The following is a 20608-nucleotide window of genomic DNA, read 5'->3' on the forward strand; positions in this document are numbered from 1 at the left end:
GCGGCGTTAAAAAGCAGTGTTAAGAGGTCCTAACGCACAACTCGTTATCTAGGCCTTTGTGTTTACCTCAAATGGAAGTTTATTCCATGAATCCACAACACTTTCCGTAAAAAAAAAAGCTTCCTCAAATTTCTCCTGAATCTTCTACCCTCTAACTTTAGATTGTGACCCCTTATTTTGGCATTTATTCGTTTGAAGGTTTCTATCATGTCACCTCTTTCCCTTCTATCTTCTAAACTATACATATTTAGATAATAGAGTCTTTCTTTGTACGTTTTATATTTTAGACCATGTACCATTTTAGTAGCCCTCCTTTGGACAGCTTCTAGTGTATTTATATCGTTCTGAAGATATGGTCTCCAGAACTGTACACAGCATTCCAGAATTGGTCTAACTAATGATCTGTAAAGTGGCACAAGAACCTTGCTATTTCTGCTACTACTAATACCTATTCCAATGCAACCAAGTATTCGACTGGCCTTACTGGCTGCACTACGGCACATTACCAAGCCCCTTTCTTCTTTAGTTACAGTCAGTAGTGTACCATTGAGACTATAATTGGCCTATGGATTTTTGGATCCTGCTTAATTGTTAATAAAATGTGTTAGTTAGTTCCTATTAAGTAATAGTCAGTACTATGTTGTAATGTATATTTAAAAAAACAAACAAAAAAAAAACATAGTTTTAGGTTTCAAATATATGATGCTAGCTAAACCTGTAATACAACTACAGTGAAAAATAGATTTAAATGATAGAACTGTGTAATATAAATTGAACTTTTTCAACACTTCCTTGAGTGAACACAAAGGGTTTGGGGACAGGAATGGACCAAAATATATCTATGTCATTCTTCCACAGTGGTACCACCCGCTCAATCTTCAGTTTTCATTATATATTTCTTTTTTTTAAATGAACATTAAAATAAAATAAAAAATTGTTGAAGAAGTTCCACATACCGTCAATATACCCATGATTTGTGTGTAGAAAAGACTGCACATACCACCGAACATAAGGATACCCATAAACGTAGATAACCGCAGCAAGGCCAGTTCATGACGAAACACAAAAATATCCTAAAAAGAAAAAATATATATCTATATAATATTACAAAAAAGTTAAGATGTATTGTGCAAGATTAGTATTAATATTTTATTAATTAAAACAAAATGTATGCTTACCTGATAAATTCCTTTCTCCTGTAGTGTGGTCAGTCCACGGGTCATCATTACTTCTGGGATATTAACTCCTCCCCAACAGGAAGTGCAAGAGGATTCACCCAGCAGAGCTGCTATATAGCTCCTCCCCTCTACGTCACACCCAGTCATTCGACCAAGAACCAACGAGAAAGGAGAAGCCAAAGGGTGCAGTGGTGACTGGAGTATAATTTAAATTTTTTTTAGACCTGCCATAAAAAACAGGGCGGGCCGTGGACTGACCACACTACAGGAGAAAGGAATTTATCAGGTAAGCATAAATTTTGTTTTCTCCTGTTAAGTGTGGTCAGTCCACGGGTCATCATTACTTCTGGGATACCAATACCAAAGCTAAAGTACACGGATGACGGGAGGGACAGGCAGGCTCTTTATACGGAAGGAACCACTGCCTGAAGAACCTTTCTCTCAAAAACAGCCTCCGAAGAAGCAAAAGTGTCAAATTTGTAAAATTTGGAAAAAGTATGAAGAGAAGACCAAGTTGCAGCCTTGCAAATCTGTTCAACAGAAGCCTCATTCTTAAAGGCCCAAGTGGAAGCCACAGCTCTAGTAGAATGAGCTGTAATTCTTTCAGGAGGCTGCTGTCCAGCAGTCTCATAGGCTAACCGTATTATGCTACGAAGCCAAAAAGAGAGAGAGGTAGCCGAAGCTTTTTGACCTCTCCTCTGACCAGAATAAACGACAAACAGGGAAGACGTTTGTCGAAAATCCTTAGTTGCCTGTAGATAAAATTTCAGGGCACGGACTACATCTAGATTGTGTAGCAGACGTTCCTTCTTCGAAGAAGGATTAGGACACAAAGATGGAACAACAATCTCTTGATTGATATTCCTGTTAGTGACCACCTTAGGTAAGAACCCAGGTTTAGTACGCAGAACTACCTTGTCTGAATGAAAAATCAGATAAGGAGAATCACAATGTAAGGCAGATAACATAATTTATGCTTACCTGATAAATTCCTTTCTTCTGTTGTGTGATCAGTCCACGGGTCATCATTACTTCTGGGATATAACTCCTCCCCAACAGGAAATGCAAGAGGATTCACCCAGCAGAGCTGATATAGCTCCTCCCCTCTACGTCAGTCCCAGTCATTCGACCAAGAATCAACGAGAAAGGAGTAACCAAGGGTGAAGTGGTGACTGGAGTATAATTTAAAAGATATTTACCTGCCTTAAAAACAGGGCGGGCCGTGGACTGATCACACAACAGAAGAAAGGAATTTATCAGGTAAGCATAAATTATGTTTTCTTCTGTTATGTGTGATCAGTCCACGGGTCATCATTACTTCTGGGATACCAATACCAAAGCAAAAGTACACGGATGACGGGAGGGATAGGCAGGCTCATTATACAGAAGGAACCACTGCCTGAAGAACCTTTCTCCCAAAAATAGCCTCCGAAGAAGCAAAAGTGTCAAATTTGTAAAATTTGGAAAAAGTATGAAGCGAAGACCAAGTTGCAGCCTTGCAAATCTGTTCAACAGAGGCCTCATTCTTAAAGGCCCAAGTGGAAGCCACAGCTCTAGTGGAGTGAGCTGTAATTCTTTCAGGAGGCTGCTGTCCAGCAGTCTCATAGGCTAAACGTATTATGCTACGAAGCCAAAAAGAGAGAGAGGTAGCAGAAGCTTTTTGACCTCTCCTCTGTCCAGAATAAACGACAAACAGGGAAGAAGTTTGGCGAAAATCTTTAGTTGCCTGCAAGTAGAACTTGAGGGCACGAACTACATCCAGATTGTGTAGAAGACGTTCCTTCTTTGAAGAAGGATTTGGACACAAGGATGGAACAACAATCTCTTGATTGATATTCCTGTTAGTGACTACCTTAGGTAAGAACCCAGGTTTAGTACGCAGAACTACCTTGTCTGAGTGAAAAATCAGATAAGGAGAATCACAATGTAATGCTGATAACTCAGAGACTCTTCGAGCCGAGGAAATAGCCATTAAAAACAGAACTTTCCAAGATAACAATTTTATATCAATGGAATGAAGGGGTTCAAACGGAACACCCTGTAAAACGTTAAGAACTAAGTTTAAACTCCATGGTGGAGCAACAGCTTTAAACACAGGCTTGATCCTAGCTAAAGCCTGACAAAAGGCCTGGACGTCTGGATTTTCTGACAGACGCCTGTGTAACAAGATGGACAGAGCTGAAATCTGTCCCTTTAATGAACTAGCTGATAAACCCTTTTCTAAACCTTCTTGTAGAAAGGACAATATCCTAGGGATCCTAACCTTACTCCAGGAGTAACGTTTGGATTCGCACCAGTATAGGTATTTACGCCATATTTTATGGTAAATCTTTCTGGTAACAGGCTTCCTAGCCTGTATCAGGGTATCAATAACCGACTCAGAAAAACCACGTTTTGATAAAATCAAGCGTTCAATTTCCAAGCAGTCAGTTTCAGAGAAGTTAGATTTTGATGTTTGAATGGACCCTGTATCAGAAGGTCCTGTCTTAGAGGTAGAGACCAAGGCGGACAGGATGACATGTCCACTAGATCTGCATACCAAGTCCTGCGTGGCCATGCAGGCGCTATTAGAATCACTGATGCTCTCTCCTGTTTGATTTTGGCAATCAATCGAGGAAGCAGCGGGAAGGGTGGAAACACATAAGCCATCCCGAATTTCCAAGGTGCTGTCAAAGCATCTATCAGAACCGCTCCCGGATCCCTGGATCTGGACCCGTAGTGAGGAAGTTTGGCGTTCTGGCGAGACGCCATGAGATCTATCTCTGGTTTGCCCCAACGTCGAAGTATTTGGGCAAAGACCTCCGGATGAAGTTCCCACTCTCCCGGATGAAAAGTCTGGCGACTCAAGAAATCCGCCTCCCAGTTCTCCACTCCCGGGATGTGGATTGCTGACAGGTGGCAAGAGTGAGACTCTGCCCAGCGAATTATCTTTGATACTTCCATCATTGCTAGGGAGCTCCTTGTCCCTCCCTGATGGTTGATGTAAGCTACAGTCGTGATATTGTCCGACTGAAACCTGATGAACCCCCGAGTTGTTAATTGGGGCCAAGCCAGAAGGGCATTGAGAACTGCTCTCAATTCCAGAATGTTTATTGGAAGGAGACTCTCCTCCTGATTCCATAATCCCTGAGCCTTCAGAGAATTCCAGACAGCGCCCCAACCTAGTAGGCTGGCGTCTGTTGTTACGATTGTCCAGTCTGGCCTGCTGAATGGCATCCCCCTGGACAGGTGTGGCCGATAAAGCCACCATAGAAGAGAATTTCTGGTCTCTTGATTCAGATTCAGAGTAGGGGACAAATCTGAGTAATCCCCATTCCACTGACTTAGCATGCACAATTGCAGCGGTCTGAGGTGTAGGCGTGCAAAAGGTACTATGTCCATTGCCGCTACCATTAAGCCGATCACCTCCATGCATTGAGCTACTGACGGGTGTTGAATGGAATGAAGGACACGGCATGTATCTTGAAGCTTTGTTAACCTGTCTTCTGTCAGGTAAATCTTCATTTCTACAGAATCTATAAGAGTCCCCAAGAATGGAACTCTTGTGAGAGGAAAAAGAGAACTCTTCTTTTCGTTCACTTTCCATCCATGCGACCTTAGAAATGCCAGAACTAACTCTGTATGAGACTTGGCAGTTTGAAAGCTTGAAGCTTGTATTAGAATGTCGTCTAGGTACGGAGCTACCGAAATCCCTCGCGGTCTTAGTACCGCCAGAAGGGCACCCAGAACCTTTGTGAAGATTCTTGGGGCCGTAGCCAATCCGAATGGAAGAGCTACGAACTGGTAGTGCCTGTCTAGGAAGGCAAACCTTAGATACCGGTGATGATCTTTGTGAATCGGTATGTGAAGGTAAGCATCTTTTAAATCCACTGTGGTCATGTACTGACCCTTTTGGATCATGGGTAAGATTGTCCGAATAGTTTCCATTTTGAACGATGGAACTCTTAGGAATTTGTTTAGAATCTTTAAATCTAAGATTGGCCTGAAAGTTCCCTCTTTTTTGGGAACCACAAACAGGTTTGAGTAGAACCCTTGTCCTTGTTCCGACTGCGGAACCGGATGGATCACTCCCATTAATAACAGATCTTGTACGCAGCGTAGAAACGCTTCTCTCTTTATCTGGTTTGTTGACAACCTTGACAGATGAAATCTCCCTCTTGGGGGAGATAATTTGAAGTCTAGAAGGTATCCCTGAGATATGATCTCTAGCGCCCAGGGATCCTGAACATCTCTTGCCCAGGCCTGGGCGAAGAGAGAAAGTCTGCCCCCCACTAGATCCGGTCCCGGATCGGGGGCTCTCGGTTCATGCTGTCTTTGGGGCAGCAGCAGGTTTCCTGGCCTGTTTGCCCTTGTTCCAGGACTGGTTAGGTTTCCAGCCTTGCCTGTAACGAGCAACAGCTCCTTCCTGCTTTGGTGCAGTGGAGGTTGATGCTGCTCCTGTTTTGAAATTCCGAAAGGGACGAAAATTAGACTGTCTAGCCTTAGCTTTGGCTTTGTCTTGAGGTAGGGCGTGGCCCTTACCTCCTGTAATGTCAGCGATAATTTCTTTCAAACCGGGCCCAAATAAAGACTGCCCCTTGAAAGGTATATTAAGTAATTTGGACTTAGAAGTAACATCAGCTGACCAGGATTTTAGCCACAGTGCCCTACGTGCCTGTATGGCGAATCCTGAGTTCTTAGCCGTAAGTTTGGTTAAATGTACTACGGCCTCCGAAATGAATGAATTAGCTAGTTTAAGGACTCTAAGCCTGTCCATAATGTCGTCTAGCGTAGATGAACTAAGGTTCTCTTCCAGAGACTCAATCCAAAATGCTGCCGCAGCCGTAATCGGCGCGATACATGCAAGGGGTTGCAATATAAAACCTTGTTGAACAAACATTTTCTTAAGGTAACCCTCTAATTTTTTATCCATTGGATCTGAAAAAGCACAGCTATCCTCCACCGGGATAGTGGTACGCTTAGCTAAAGTAGAAACTGCTCCCTCCACCTTAGGGACCGTTTGCCATAAGTCCCGAGTGGTGGCGTCTATTGGAAACATTTTTCTAAATATTGGAGGGGGTGAGAACGGCACACCGGGTCTATCCCACTCCTTAGTAACAATTTCAGTTAATCTCTTAGGTATAGGAAAAACGTCAGTACTCGCCGGTACCGCAAAGTATTTATCCAACCTACACAGTTTCTCTGGTATTGCAACGGTGTTACAATCATTGAGAGCTGCTAAGACCTCCCCTAGTAATACACGGAGGTTCTCTAATTTAAATTTAAAATTTGAAATATCTGAATCCAATCTGTTTGGATCAGAACCGTCACCCACAGAATGAAGCTCTCCGTCCTCATGCTCTGCAAGCTGTGACGCAGTATCAGACATGGCCCTAGTATTGTCAGCGCACTCTGTTCTCACCCCAGAGTGATCGCGCTTGCCTCTTAGTTCTGGTAATTTAGACAAAACTTCAGTCATAACAGTAGCCATATCATGTAATGTTATCTGTAATGGCCGCCCAGATGTACTAGGCGCCATAATATCACGCACCTCCCGGGCGGGAGATGCAGGTACTGCCGCGTGAGGCGAGTTAGTCGGCATAACTCTCCCCTCGCAGTTTGGTGAAATTTGTTCACATTGTACAGATTGACTTTTATTTAAAGTAGCATCAATACAGTTAGTACATAAATTTCTATTGGGCTCCACCTTGGCATTGGAACAAATGACACAGATATCTTCCTCTGAGTCAGACATGTTTAACACACTAGCAATAACTTGCAACCTGGTTATAATCTTTTTTAGCAAAAACGTACTGTGCCTCAAAGAGGTACTAAACGATTAAATGACAGTTGAGATAATGAACTGAAAAACAGTTATAGCATCAAACTTTAAAACAACACAACTTTTAGCAAAGGTTTTGTTCCCATTAGTAAAATAACAATAATTAAATTTGAAATAAAAATACAGAGCAACGTTTTTATTCACAGTCAATATAAAATTCTCACAGCTCTGCTGAGAGAATATACCTCCCTTCAAAGAAGTTTGAAGACCCCTTAGATCTGTCAGAGATGAACCGGATCATGCAGGAAATATAAGAGTAGCTGACTGGAAATTTTTGATGCGTAGCAAAGAGCGCCAAAAACGGCCCCTCCCTCTCACACACAGCAGTGAAGAGAAACGAAACTGTCACAATTAAAGCAAACAACTGCCAAGTGGAAAATAATGCCCAAATATTTATTCACTCAGTACCTCAGCAATGTAAACGATTCTACATTCCAGCAAAAACGTTTAACATGACAAATACTTATTAAAAGGATTAGTGACCTTTAACAGAGTAGTTCCGGTGAAATACCATCCCCAGAATACTGAAGTGTATACATACATGTCATTATAACGGTATGGCAGGATTTTTTCATCAATTCCATTCAGAAAATAAAAACTGCTACATACCTCAATGCAGATTCATCTGCCCGCTGTCCCCTGATCTGAAGCTTTTACCTCCCTCAGATGGCCGAGAACAGCAATATGATCTTAACTACTCCGGTTAAAATCATAGTAAAAAACTCTGGTAGATTCTTCTTCAAACTCTGCCAGAGAAGTAATAACACGCTCCGGTGCTATTGTAAAATAACAAACTTTTGATTGAAGTCATAAAAACTAAGTATAATCACCATAGTCCTCTCACACATCCTATCTAGTTGTTGGGTGCAAGAGAATGACTGGGACTGACGTAGAGGGGAGGAGCTATATCAGCTCTGCTGGGTGAATCCTCTTGCATTTCCTGTTGGGGAGGAGTTATATCCCAGAAGTAATGATGACCCGTGGACTGATCACACATAACAGAAGAAAACTCAGAGACTCATCGAGCCGAGGAAATCGCCATTAAAAACTTTCCAAGATAACAGCTTGATATCAATGGAATGAAGGGGTTCAAACGGAACACCTTGTAAAACATTAAGAACTAAGTTCAAACTCCATGGTGGAGCAACAGTTTTAAACACAGGCTTGATCCTAGCTAAAGCCTGACAAAAAGCTTGAACGTCCGGAACTTCTGACAGACGTTTGTGTAAAAGAATGGACAGAGCTGAAATCTGTCCCTTTAAGGAACTAGCGGATAAACCCTTTTCTAAACCTTCTTGTAGAAAAGACAATATCCTAGGAATCCTAAACTTACTCCATGAGTAACTCTTGGATTCGCACCAATATAAGTATTTACGCCATATTTTATGGTAAATCTTTCTGGTAACAGGCTTCCTAGCCTGTATTAAGGTATCAATAACTGACTCAGAAAAACCACGTTTTGATAAAATCAAGCGTTCAATTTCCAAGCAGTCAGCTTCAGAGAAATTAGATTTTGATGTTTGAAGGGACCCTGTATCAGAAGGTCCTGTTTCAGAGGTAGAGACCAAGGTGGACAGGATGACATGTCCACCAGGTCTGCATACCAAGTCCTGCGTGGCCATGCAGGCGCTATTAGAATCACTGATGCTCTCTCCTGTTTGATTCTGGCAATCAATCGAGGAAGCATCGGGAAGGGTGGAAACACATAAGCCATCCCGAAGGTCCAAGGTGCTGTCAAAGCATCTATCAGAACCGCTCCCGGATCCCTGGATCTGGACCCGTAACGAGGAAGCTTGGCGTTCTGTCGAGACGCCATGAGATCTATCTCTGGTTTGCCCCAACGTCAAAGTATTTGGGCAAAGACCTCCGGATGAAGTTCCCACTCCCCCGGATGAAAAGTCTGACGACTTAGGAAATCCGCCTCCCAGTTCTCCACTCCCGGGATGTGGATTGCTGACAGGTGGCAAGAGTGAGACTCTGCCCAGCAAATTATCTTTAAAACTTTCATCATTGCTAGGGAGCTTCTTGTCCCTCCCTGATGGTTGATGTAAGCTACAGTCGTGATGTTGTCCGACTGAAACCTGATGAACCCCCGAGTTGTTAACTGGGGCCAAGCCAGAAGGGCATTGAGAACTGCTCTCAATTCCAGAATGTTTATTGGCAGGAGACTCTCCTCCTGATTCCATTGTCCCTGAGCCTTCAGAGAATTCCAGACAGCGCCCCAACCTAGTAGGCTGGCGTCTGTTGTTACAATTGTCCAGTCTGGCCTGCTGAATGGCATCCCCCTGGACAGATGTGGCCAAGAAAGCCACCATAGAAGAGAATTTCTGGTCTCTTGATCCAGATTCAGAGTAGGGGACAAGTCTGAGTAATCCCCATTCCACTGACTTAGCATGCACAATTGCAGCGGTCTGAGATGTAGGCGTGCAAAGGGTACTATGTCCATTGCCGCTACCATTAAGCCGATCACCTCCATGCATTGAGCTACTGACGGGTGTTGAATGGAATGAAGGACACGGCATGCATTTTGAAGCTTTGTTAACCTGTCTTCTGTCAGGTAAATCTTCAATTCTACAGAATCTATAAGAGTCCCCAAGAAGGGAACTCTTGTGAGTGGAAAGAGAGAACTCTTCTTTTCGTTCACCTTCCATCCATGCGACCTTAGAAATGCCAGTACTAACTCTGTATGAGACTTGGCAGTTTGAAAGCTTGAAGCTTGTATCAGAATGTCGTCTAGGTACGGAGCTACCGAAATTCCTCGCGGTCTTAGTACTGCCAGAAGAGCACCCAGAACCTTCGTGAAGATTCTTGGAGCCGTAGCCAATCCGAATGGAAGAGCTACAAACTGGTAATGCCTGTCTAGGAAGGCAAACCTTAGATACCGGTAATGATCTTTGTGAATCGGTATGTGAAGGTAAGCATCCTTTAAATCCACTGTGGTCATGTACTGACCCTTTTGGATCATGGGTAAGATTGTCCGAATAGTTTCCATTTTGAACGATGGAACTCTTAGGAATTTGTTTAGGATCTTTAAATCCAAGATTGGCCTGAAAGTTCCCTCTTTTTTGGGAACCACAAACAGATTTGAGTAAAACCCTTGTCCTTGTTCCGACCGCGGAACCGGATGGATCACTCCCATTAGTAAAAGATCTTGTACACAGCGTAGAAACGCCTCTTTCTTTATTTGGTTTGTTGACAACCTTGACAGATGAAATCTCCCTTTTGGGGGAGAGGATTTGAAGTCCAGAAGGTATCCCTGAGATATGATCTCTAACGCCCAGGGATCCTGGACATCTCTTGCCCAAGCCTGGGCGAAGAGAGAAAGTCTGCCCCCCACTAGATCCGTTCCCGGATCGGGGGCCCTCAATTCATGCTGTCTTAGGGGCAGCAGCAGGTTTCCTGGCCTGCTTGCCCTTGTTCCAGGACTGGTTAGGTCTCCAGCCTTGTCTGTAGCGAGCAACAGCTCCTTCCTGTTTTGGTGCAGAGGAAGTTGATGCTGCTCCTGCTTTGAAATTCCGAAAGGAACCAAAATTAGACTGTCTAGCCTTAGGTTTGGCTCTGTCTTGAGGCAGGGCATGGCCTTTACCTCCTGTAATGTCAGCGATAATTTCTTTCAACCCGGGCCCGAATAAGGTCTGCCCTTTGAAAGGTATGTTAAGTAATTTAGATTTAGAAGTAACGTCAGCTGACCAGGATTTTAGCCACAGTGCTCTGCGTGCCTGAATGGCGAATCCGGAATTCTTAGCCGTAAGTTTAGTTAAATGTACTACGGCATCCGAAATAAATGAATTAGCTAGCTTAAGTGTCTTAAGCTTGTTTGAAATCTCATCTATAGTTATTGAGTCAAGTGTCTCTTCCAGGGACTCGGACCAAAAAGCGGCCGCGGCCGTGACAGACGCAATACATGCAAGGGGTTGCAATATAAAACCTTGTTGAACAAACATTTTCTTAAGGTAACCCTCTAATTTTTTATCCATTGGATCTGAAAAGGCACAGCTATCCTCCACCGGGATAGTGGTACGCTTAGCCAGAGTAGAAACCGCTCCCTCCACCTTAGGGACCGTCTGCCATAAGTCCTGTGTGGTGGCGTCTATTGGAAACATTTTTCTAAACACAGGAGGGGGGAAAAGGGTACACCGGGCCTATCCCACTCCTTAGTAATTATCTCTGTAAGCCTCTTAGGTATAGGAAATACGTCAGTACTCGCCGGTACCGCATAGTATCTATCCAGCCTACATAATTTCTCTGGGATTGCAACGGTGTTACAATCATTTAGAGCTGCTAATACCTCCCCTAACAGTACACGGAGGTTTTCGAGTTTAAACTTAAAATTAGAAATGTCTGAATCCATTCTATTGGGATCAGAACCGTCACCTGCTGATTGAAGCTCTCCGTCCTCATGTTCAGCATACTGTGACGCAGTATCAGACATGGCCCTATTATCAACAGCGCACTCTGTTCTCACCCCAGAGTGATCACGCTTACCTCTTAGTTCTGGTAATTTAGCCAAAACTTCAGTCATAACATTAGCCATATCCTGTAATGTGATTTGTAATGGCCGCCCTGATGTACTCGGCGCTACAATATCACGTACCTCCCGAGCGGGAGATGCAGGTACTGACACGTGAGGCGAGTTAGACGGCATAACTCTCCCCTCGTTGTTTGGTGAAATATGTTCAATTTGTACAGATTGACTTTTATTTAAAGTAGCATCAATGCAATTAGTACATAAATTTCTATTGGGCTCCACTTTGGCTTTAGCACATATAGCACAGAGATATTCCTCTGAATCAGACATGTTTAACACACTAGCAAATAACCTAGCAACTTGGAAATACTTTTCAAAGTAATTTACAAATAATATGAAAACGTACTGTGCCTTTAAGAAGCACAGAAAAAAGTTATGACAGTTGAGAAATAATAAACTGAGAAACTATAACATCAAATCTTTTCCGGTAAAAACACAATTTTAGCAAAGGATTGCCCCCATTAGCAATGGATAACTAACCCTGATAGCAGAAAAAAAGTACAGAAATAAACGTTTTTTATCACAGTCAGCTACAATCTCACAGCTCTGCTGTGAGTGATTACCTCCCTCAAAATAAGTTTTGAAGACCCCTGAGCTCTGTAGAGACGAACCGGATCATGCAGGGAAGACGAGAGACTTCTGACTGAATTTTTTGATGCGTAGCAAAAGCGCCAAATAGGCCCCTCCCCCTCACCCACAACAGTGAGGGAGATCAGTAAACTGTCTTAAATTAAATAAAACGACTGCCAAGTGGAAAAAAACAGTGCCCAAAACATTTTTTCACCCAGTACCTCAGAAAATTAAACGATTTAACATGCCAGCAAAAACGTTTAACATCAAATAAATGAAATGACATTAGAAAGCCTGTTGCTAGTCACTGCAAATTAGGCTAAAGTCTTATGCATACAGTATTATCCCAGTGAAGTGCCATTCCCCAGAATACTGAAGTGTAAAATATACATACATGACAGCCTGATACCAGTTGCTACTACTGCATTTAAGGCTGAGCTTACATTATATCGGTATGGCAGAATTTTCTCAGTCAATTCCATTGTCAGAAAATAATATGCTGCTACATACCTCTTTGCAGATTAACCTGCCCGCTGTCCCCTGATCTGAAGTTTACCTCACTCCTCAGATGGCCGAGAACAGCAATATGATCTTAACTACGCCGGCTAAAATCATACAAAAAACTCAGGTAGATTCTTCTTCAAATTCTACCAGAGAAGGAACAACACACTCCGGTGCTGTTATAAAATAAACTTTTGATTGAAGGTATAAAACTAAGTATAATCACCACAGTCCTCTCACACATCCTATCTATTAGTTGGGTGCAAGAGAATGACTGGGTGTGACGTAGAGGGGAGGAGCTATATAGCAGCTCTGCTGGGTGAATCCTCTTGCACTTCCTGTTGAGGAGGAGTTAATATCCCAGAAGTAATGATGACCCGTGGACTGACCACACTTAACAGGAGAAATACTGTTTTGTTTAGGTTAACCAGAAGAAAAAGAAAAAAAAAAACGCACACCTCCACACGATATCGCCTCACACACACACCTCCACACATGAAATCGCCTCACACACACACCACACACGAAATCGCCTCACACACACACCTCCACACATGATATTGCCTCACACACACACCGCCTCACACACACCTCCACACATGATATTGCCTCACACACACACACCTCCACACATGATATTGCCTCACACACACACACACCTCCACACATGATATTGCCTCACACACACACACACCTCCACACATGATATTGCCTCACACACACACACCTCCACACATGATATTGCCTCACACACACACACCTCCACACATGATATTGCCTCACACACACACACCTCCACACATGATATTGCCTCACACACACACACCTCCACACATGATATTGCCTCACACACACACACCTCCACACATGATATTGCCTCACACACACACACACCTCCACACATGATATCGCCTCACACACACACACACCTCCACACATGATATCGCCTCACACACACACACCTCCACACATGATATCGCCTCACACACACACACCTCCACACATGATATCGCCTCACACACACACACACCTCCACACATGATATCGCCTCACACACACACACCTCCACACATGATATCGCCTCACACACACACCTCCACACATGATATTGCCTCACACACCCACACACATGATATCGCCTCACACACATGATATCGCCTCACACACACCCCTCCACACATGATATTGCCTCACACACACCTTCACACATGATATCGCCTCACACACACACACACCTCCACACATGATATCGCCTCACACACACACCGCCTCACACACACACCTCCACACATGATATTGCCTCTCACACACACACTTCCACACATGATATTGCCTCACACACACACACCTCCACACATGATATTGCCTCACACACACACACCTCCACACATGATATTGCCTCACACACACACACCTCCACACATGATATTGCCTCACACACACACACCTCCACACATGATATTGCCTCACACACACACACCTCCACACATGATATTGCCTCACACACACACACCTCCACACATGATATTGCCTCACACACACACACCTCCACACATGATATTGCCTCACACACACACACCTCCACACATGATATCGCCTCACACACACACACCTCCACACATGATATCGCCTCACACACACACCTCCACACATGATATCGCCTCACACACCTCCACACATGATATCGCCTCACACACCTCCACACATACACACCCCCACACATGATATCGCCTCACACACACCCCTCCACACATGAAATTGCTTCACAAAATGTATACGCATACTTCCTTCCCACTTGCAGTCAGTATTCTGGGTATTGATATGGGAGGTAAGCCCCTTGGTTTGGCATCGTTTTTGCTTGAGTTCACTATAAAACATGGCTTTCTTTAGTTTTTTTTACGTGAACACTGCCTTCTCTAAACATAGCAAGCTCAGTTGCTAGAAATCTTCATATTAAAGGGCCAGTCTAGTCAAAATTAAACTTTCACAATTCAGATAGGGCATGCAGTTTTAAACAACTTTCCAATTAATTTTTATCATTAAATTTGCTTTGTTCTCTTGGTATTCTTTGTTGAAAGCTAAACCTACATAGGCTAATATTTTTTAGCCCTTGAAGGACGCCTCTTAGCTGAATGCATTTTGACAATTTTCACAGCTAGAGGGCATTAGTTCATGTGTGCCATATAGATAACATTGCACTCACTCCCGTGGAGTTACCTAGGAGTCATCACTGATTGCCTAAAATGCAAGTCTGTTAAAAGAACTGAAATAACGGGGCGCGGTCTGCAGAGGCTTAGCTACAAGGTAATCACACAGGTAAAAAGTATATTAATATAACAGCGTTGGCTGTGCAACACTTGGGAATGGGTTTTAAAGGATTTATCTATCTTTTTAAACAAACATTCTGAAGTAGACTGTCCCTTTAAACCAATTTCCCTTGTCCTCTCTCAAAGCAAACTAGATTTTAGCTTAAAAGTCTAATTGGCCATTTCCATTCTGAAATCATAAAAGTAACATTAAATTTTGCCATAACATTTAAAAGGGACACTGAACCCAAAGTTTTCGTTTGTGATTCAGATAGAGCATGCAATTTTTAACAACTTTCTAATTTACTCCTATTATCAAATTTTCTTCATTCTCTTGGTATCTTTATTTGAAAAGCAAGAATGTAAGTTTAGATGCCAGCCCATTTTTGGTGAACAACCTGGGTTGTTCTTGTAGATTGGTGGATAAATTCACCCACCAATAAACAAATGCTGTCCAGGGTTCTGAACAAAAAATTGCCTGGCTCCTTAGCTTAGATGCCTTCTTTTTTCAAATAAAGATAGCAAGAGAACGAAAAAATAAAAAACATAAATTTATGCTTACCTGATAAATTTATTTCTTTTGTGGTGTATCCAGTCCACGGATCATCCATTAATTGTGGGATATTCTCATTCCCAACAGGAAGTTGCAAGAGGACACCCACAGCAGCGCTGTCTATATAGCTCCTCCCCTAACTGCCATATCCAGTCATTCGACCGAAAACAAACAGAGAAAGGAGAAACCATAGGGTGCAGTGGTGACTGTAGTTTAAAATTAAAAAATACTGCCTTAAAATAACAGGGTGGGCCGTGGACTGGATACACCACAAGAGAAATAAATTTATCAGGTAAGCATAAATTATGTTTTCTCTTGTAAGGTGTATCCAGTCCACGGATCATCCATTACTTATGGGATACCAATACCAAAGCTAAAGTACACGGATGAAGGGAGGGACAAGGCAGGTACTTAAACGGAAGGTACCACTGCCTGTAAAACCTTCCTCCCAAAAATAGCCTCCGAAGAAGCAAAAGTATCACATTTGTAGAATTTTGAAAAAGTATGAAGCGAAGACCAAGTCGCCGCCTTGCAAATCTGGTCAACAGAAGCCTCATTTTTAAAGGCCCATGTGGAAGCCACAGCTCTAGTAGAATGAGCTGTAATCCTTTCTGGAGGCTGCTGGCCAGCAGTCTCATAGGCTAAGCGGATTATGCTTTTTAGCCAAAAAGAAAGAGAGGATGCCGAAGCATTTTGACCTCTCCTCTGTCCAGAGTAGACAACAAACAAAGCAGATGTTTGACGAAAATCTTTAGTAGCTTGTAAGTAAAACTTTAAAGCACGAACCACGTCCAGATTGTGTAATAGACGTTCCTTCTTTGAAGAAGGATTAGGACACAAAGACGGAACAACAATCTCTTGATTGATATTCTTATTAGATACCACCTTAGGTTTGGTACGCAGGACTACCTTATCTGCATGGAAGATCAGATAAGGAGAATCACATTGTAAGGCAGATAACTCGGAAACTCTACGAGCCGAGGAAATAGCTATCAAAAAAAGAACTTTCCAAGATAAAAGTTTGAAATCTATGGAATGAAGAGGTTCAAACGGAACCCCCTGAAGAACTTTAAGAACCAAATTTAAGCTCCAAGGTGGAGCAACAGGTTTAAACACAGGCTTGATTCTAACTAAAGCCTGACAAAATGCCTGAACGTCTGGGACATCCGCCAGACGCTTGTGCAAAAGAATAGATAGCGCAGAAATCTGTCCATTTAAGGAACTAGCTGACAATCCTTTCTCCAATCCTTCTTGGAGAAAAGATAATATCCTGGGAATCCTGACCTTACTCCATGAGTAGCCCTTGGATTCACACCAATAAAGATATTTACGCCATATCTTATGATAGATTTTCCTGGTGACAGGCTTTCGTGCCTGAATTAAGGTATCAATGACTGACTCGGAGAAACCACGCTTTGATAAAATCAAGCGTTCAATCTCCAGGCAGTCAGCCTCAGAGAAATTAGATTTGGATGGTTGAAAGGACCTTGAAGTAGAAGGTCCTGTCTCAGCGGCAGAGTCCATGGTGGAAAGGATGACATGTCCACCAGATCTGCATACCAAGTCCTGCGTGGCCACGCAGGCGCTATCAAGATCACTGATGCTCTCTCCTGCGTGATTTTGGCAATCAGACGAGGGAGCAGAGGAAACGGTGTAAACACATAAGCCAGGTTTAAGGACCAAGGCGCTGCTAGAGCATCTATCAGCATTGCCTTGGGGTCCCTGGACCTGGAACCGTAACAAGGAAGCTTGGCGTTCTGGCGAGACGCCATGAGATCCAGTTCTGGTTCGCCCCAATGATGAACCAATTGTGCAAACACCTCCGGATGGAGTTCCCACTCCCCCGGATGAAAAGTCTGTCGACTTAGAAAATCCGCCTCCCAGTTCTCTACACCTGGGATATGGATAGCTGATAGGTGGCAAGAGTGAATCTCTGCCCAGCGAATTATCTTTGAGACTTCCAACATCGCTAGGGAACTCCTTGTTCCCCCTTTATGGTTGATGTAAGCCACAGTCGTGATGTTGTCCGACTGAAATCTGATGAACCTCATTGTCGCTAGATGAGGCCAAGCCTGAAGAGCATTGGATATCGCTCTTAGTTCCAGAATGTTTATTTATTGGAAAGAGTGACTCCTCCTGAGTCCACGATCCCTGAGCCTTCAGGGAGTTCCAGACTGCACCCCAACCTAGAAGGCTGGCATCTGTCGTTACTAATTGTCCAATCTGGCCTGCGAAAGGTCATACCTTTGGACAGATGGACCCGAGATAGCCACCAGAGAAGAGAATCCCTGGTCTCTTGATCCAGATTTGGTAGAGGGGACAAATCTGTGTAATCCCCATTCCACTGACTGAGCATGCAGAGTTGCAGCGGTCTGAGATGTAGGCGTGCAAACGGCACTATGTCCATTGCCGCTACCATTAAGCCGATTACTTCCATGCACTGAGCCACCGAAGGGCGAGGAATGGAATAAAGAACACGGCAGGAATTTAGAAGTTTTGATAACCTGGACTCAGTCAGGTAAATTTTCATTTCTACAGAATCTATCAGAGTCCCTAGGAAGGAAACTCTTGTAAGGGGGGATAGAGAACTCTTTTCCTCGTTCACCTTCCACCCATGCGACCTCAGAAATGCCAACACTATGTCCGTATGAGACTTGGCAATTTGGAAGTTTGACGCCTGAATCAGGATGTCGTCTAAATAAGGGGCCACTGCTATGCCCCGCGGCCTTAGGACCGCCAGAAGCGACCCCAGAACCTTCGTAAAAATTCTTGGGGCTGTAGCTAACCCAAAGAGAAGAGCTACAAACTGGTAATGCCTGTCTAGGAAGGCAAACCTGAGAAACCGATGATCTTTGTGTATCGGAATGTGAAGATAAGCATCCTTTAAATCCACTGTAGTCATGTATTGACCCTCCTGGATCATAGGTAGGATGGTACGAATAGTCTCCATCTTGAATGATGGAACTCTGAGGAATTTGTTTAAGATCTTTAGATCCAAAATTGGTCTGAAGGTTCCCTCTTTTTTGGGAACTACAAAAAGATTTGAGTAAAATCCCTGTCCCTGTTCCTCCTTTGGAACAGGATGGATCACTCCCATAACTAGGAGGTCTTGTACACAGTGTAAGAATGCCTCTCTCTTTATCTGGTTTGCAGATAATTGTGAAAGGTGAAATCTCCCTTTTGGGGGGGAAGCCTCTAAGTCCAAAAGATATCCCTGGGATATAATTTCCAACGCCCAGGGATCCTGGACATCTCTTGCCCACGCCTGGGCGAAGAGCGAAAGTCTGCCCCCCTACTAGATCCGTTCCTTCATGCTGTCTTAAAGGCAGCAGCAGGCTTTTTGGCCTGCTTACCCTTGTTCCAGGTCTGGTTAGGTATCCAGACTGTCTTGGACAGAGCAAAAGTTCCCTCTTGTTTTGCATTATAGGAAGTTGATGCCGCACTTGCCTTGAAGTTTCGAAAGGCACGAAAATTAGACTGTTTGGCCCTTGATTTGGACCTATCCTGAGGAAGGGCATGACCTTTTCCTCCAGTGATATCAGCAATAATCTCCTTCAAACCAGGCCCGAATAGGGTCTGCCCCTTAAAGGGAATGTTAAGCAGCTTCGACTTTGAAGTAACGTCAGCTGACCATGATTTAAGCCATAGCGCTCTGCGCGCCTGGATAGCAAAACCAGAATTCTTAGCCGTTAGTTTAGTCAAATGAACAATGGCATCAGAAACAAAAGAATTGGCTAGCTTAAGTGCTCTAAGCTTGTCAAGTATGTCATCCAATGCAGTCGCTACCTGTAAAGCCTCTTCCAGAGACTCAAACCAGAACGCCGCAGCAGCAGTGGCAGGAGCAATGCATGCAAGGGGCTGTAGGATAAAACCTTGTTGAATAAACATTTTCTTAAGGTAACCCTCTAACTTTTTATCCATTGGATCTAAGAAAGCACAACTGTCCTCGACAGGGATAGTAGTATGCTTTGCTAGAGTAGAAACTGCTCCCTCCACCTTAGAAACTGTCTGCCATAAGTCCCGTGTGGTGGCATCTATTGGAAACGTTTTTCTAAAAATAGGAGGGGGAGAGAACGGCACACCTGGTCTATCCCATTCCTTAGTAATAATTTCTGTAAACCTTTTAGGTATTGGAAAAACATCAGTACACACCGGCACTGCATAGTATTTATCCAGTCTACACAATTTCTCTGGCACTGCAATTGTATCACAGTCATTTAGAGCAGCTAAAACCTCCCTGAGTAACACGCGGAGGTGTTCAAGCTTAAATTTAAATGTAGAAATATCAGAATCAGGTTGCATCATCTTCCCTGAGTCAGAAGCATCACCCACAGAAAGAAGCTCTCCTTCTTCAGCTTCTGCAGATTGTGAGGCATTATCAGACATAGGTCTTAAAGGGTCAATATGCTCTGTATTTCGTCTAACTCCAGAGCTATCTCGCTTTCCTCTAAATTCAGGTAGTCTGGCTAAAAACCGCTGACAGTGTATTATCCATAACTGCCGCCATGTCTTGTAAATTAAACGCTATGGGCGCCCTGGATGTACTTGGCGCCATTTGAGCGTGAGTCCCTTGAGCGGGAGTCAAAGGATCTGACACGTGGGGAAAGTTAGTCGGCATAACTTCCCCCTCGTCAGATTCCTCTGGTGATAAATTTTTTAAAGACAGAATATGATCTTTATTGCTTAAAGTGAAATCAGTACATTTGGTACACATTCTAAGAGGGGGCTCCACAATGGCTTTTAAACATAATGAACAAGGAGTTTCCTCTATGTCAGACATGTTTATACAGACTAGCAATGAGACTAGCAAGCTTGGAAAACTCTTTAAATCAAGTTAACAAGCAAATATAATAAACGGTACTGTGCCTTTAAGAGAAACAAATTTTGTCAGAATTTGAAAAACAGTGAAAAAAGGCAGTAAATCAAACTAAATTTTTACAGTGTGTATAATAAGCTAACAGAGCATTGCACCCACTTGCAAATGGATGATTAACCCCTTAGTTCAAAAAACGGATCAAAAAAACGATAGACGTTTTTTTAACAGTCACACCAAACTGCCACAGCCTTGCTGTGGGCCTACCTTCCCCAACAAACTATTTTGGAAAGCCTAAGAGCCCTTTAGAGATGTCCTATAGCATTCAGGGGACCCTT

At 43.3% G+C, this 20608-nt stretch overlaps 1 protein-coding gene across 3 annotated transcripts in view; it reads right to left on the minus strand.

Moving 5' to 3' along the window:
* Positions 1-20608, minus strand: part of ZDHHC21 (zinc finger DHHC-type palmitoyltransferase 21) — a 131815-nt gene that overhangs the window by 27357 nt on the left and 83850 nt on the right. For 2 of the 3 annotated variants that reach the window (XM_053702574.1, XM_053702573.1), the window contains exon 6: positions 957-1073. The exons of the other annotated variant lie outside the window; for it this stretch is intronic. In XM_053702574.1, the coding sequence (XP_053558549.1) occupies positions 957-1073 (117 nt within the window). The remainder of the gene's footprint in view (positions 1-956; positions 1074-20608) is intronic. 3 annotated transcript variants of the gene reach the window in all.

This window comes from Bombina bombina, chromosome 2 (genome assembly GCF_027579735.1).
Source record: "Bombina bombina isolate aBomBom1 chromosome 2, aBomBom1.pri, whole genome shotgun sequence".
Lineage (NCBI taxonomy): Eukaryota > Metazoa > Chordata > Amphibia > Anura > Bombinatoridae > Bombina > Bombina bombina.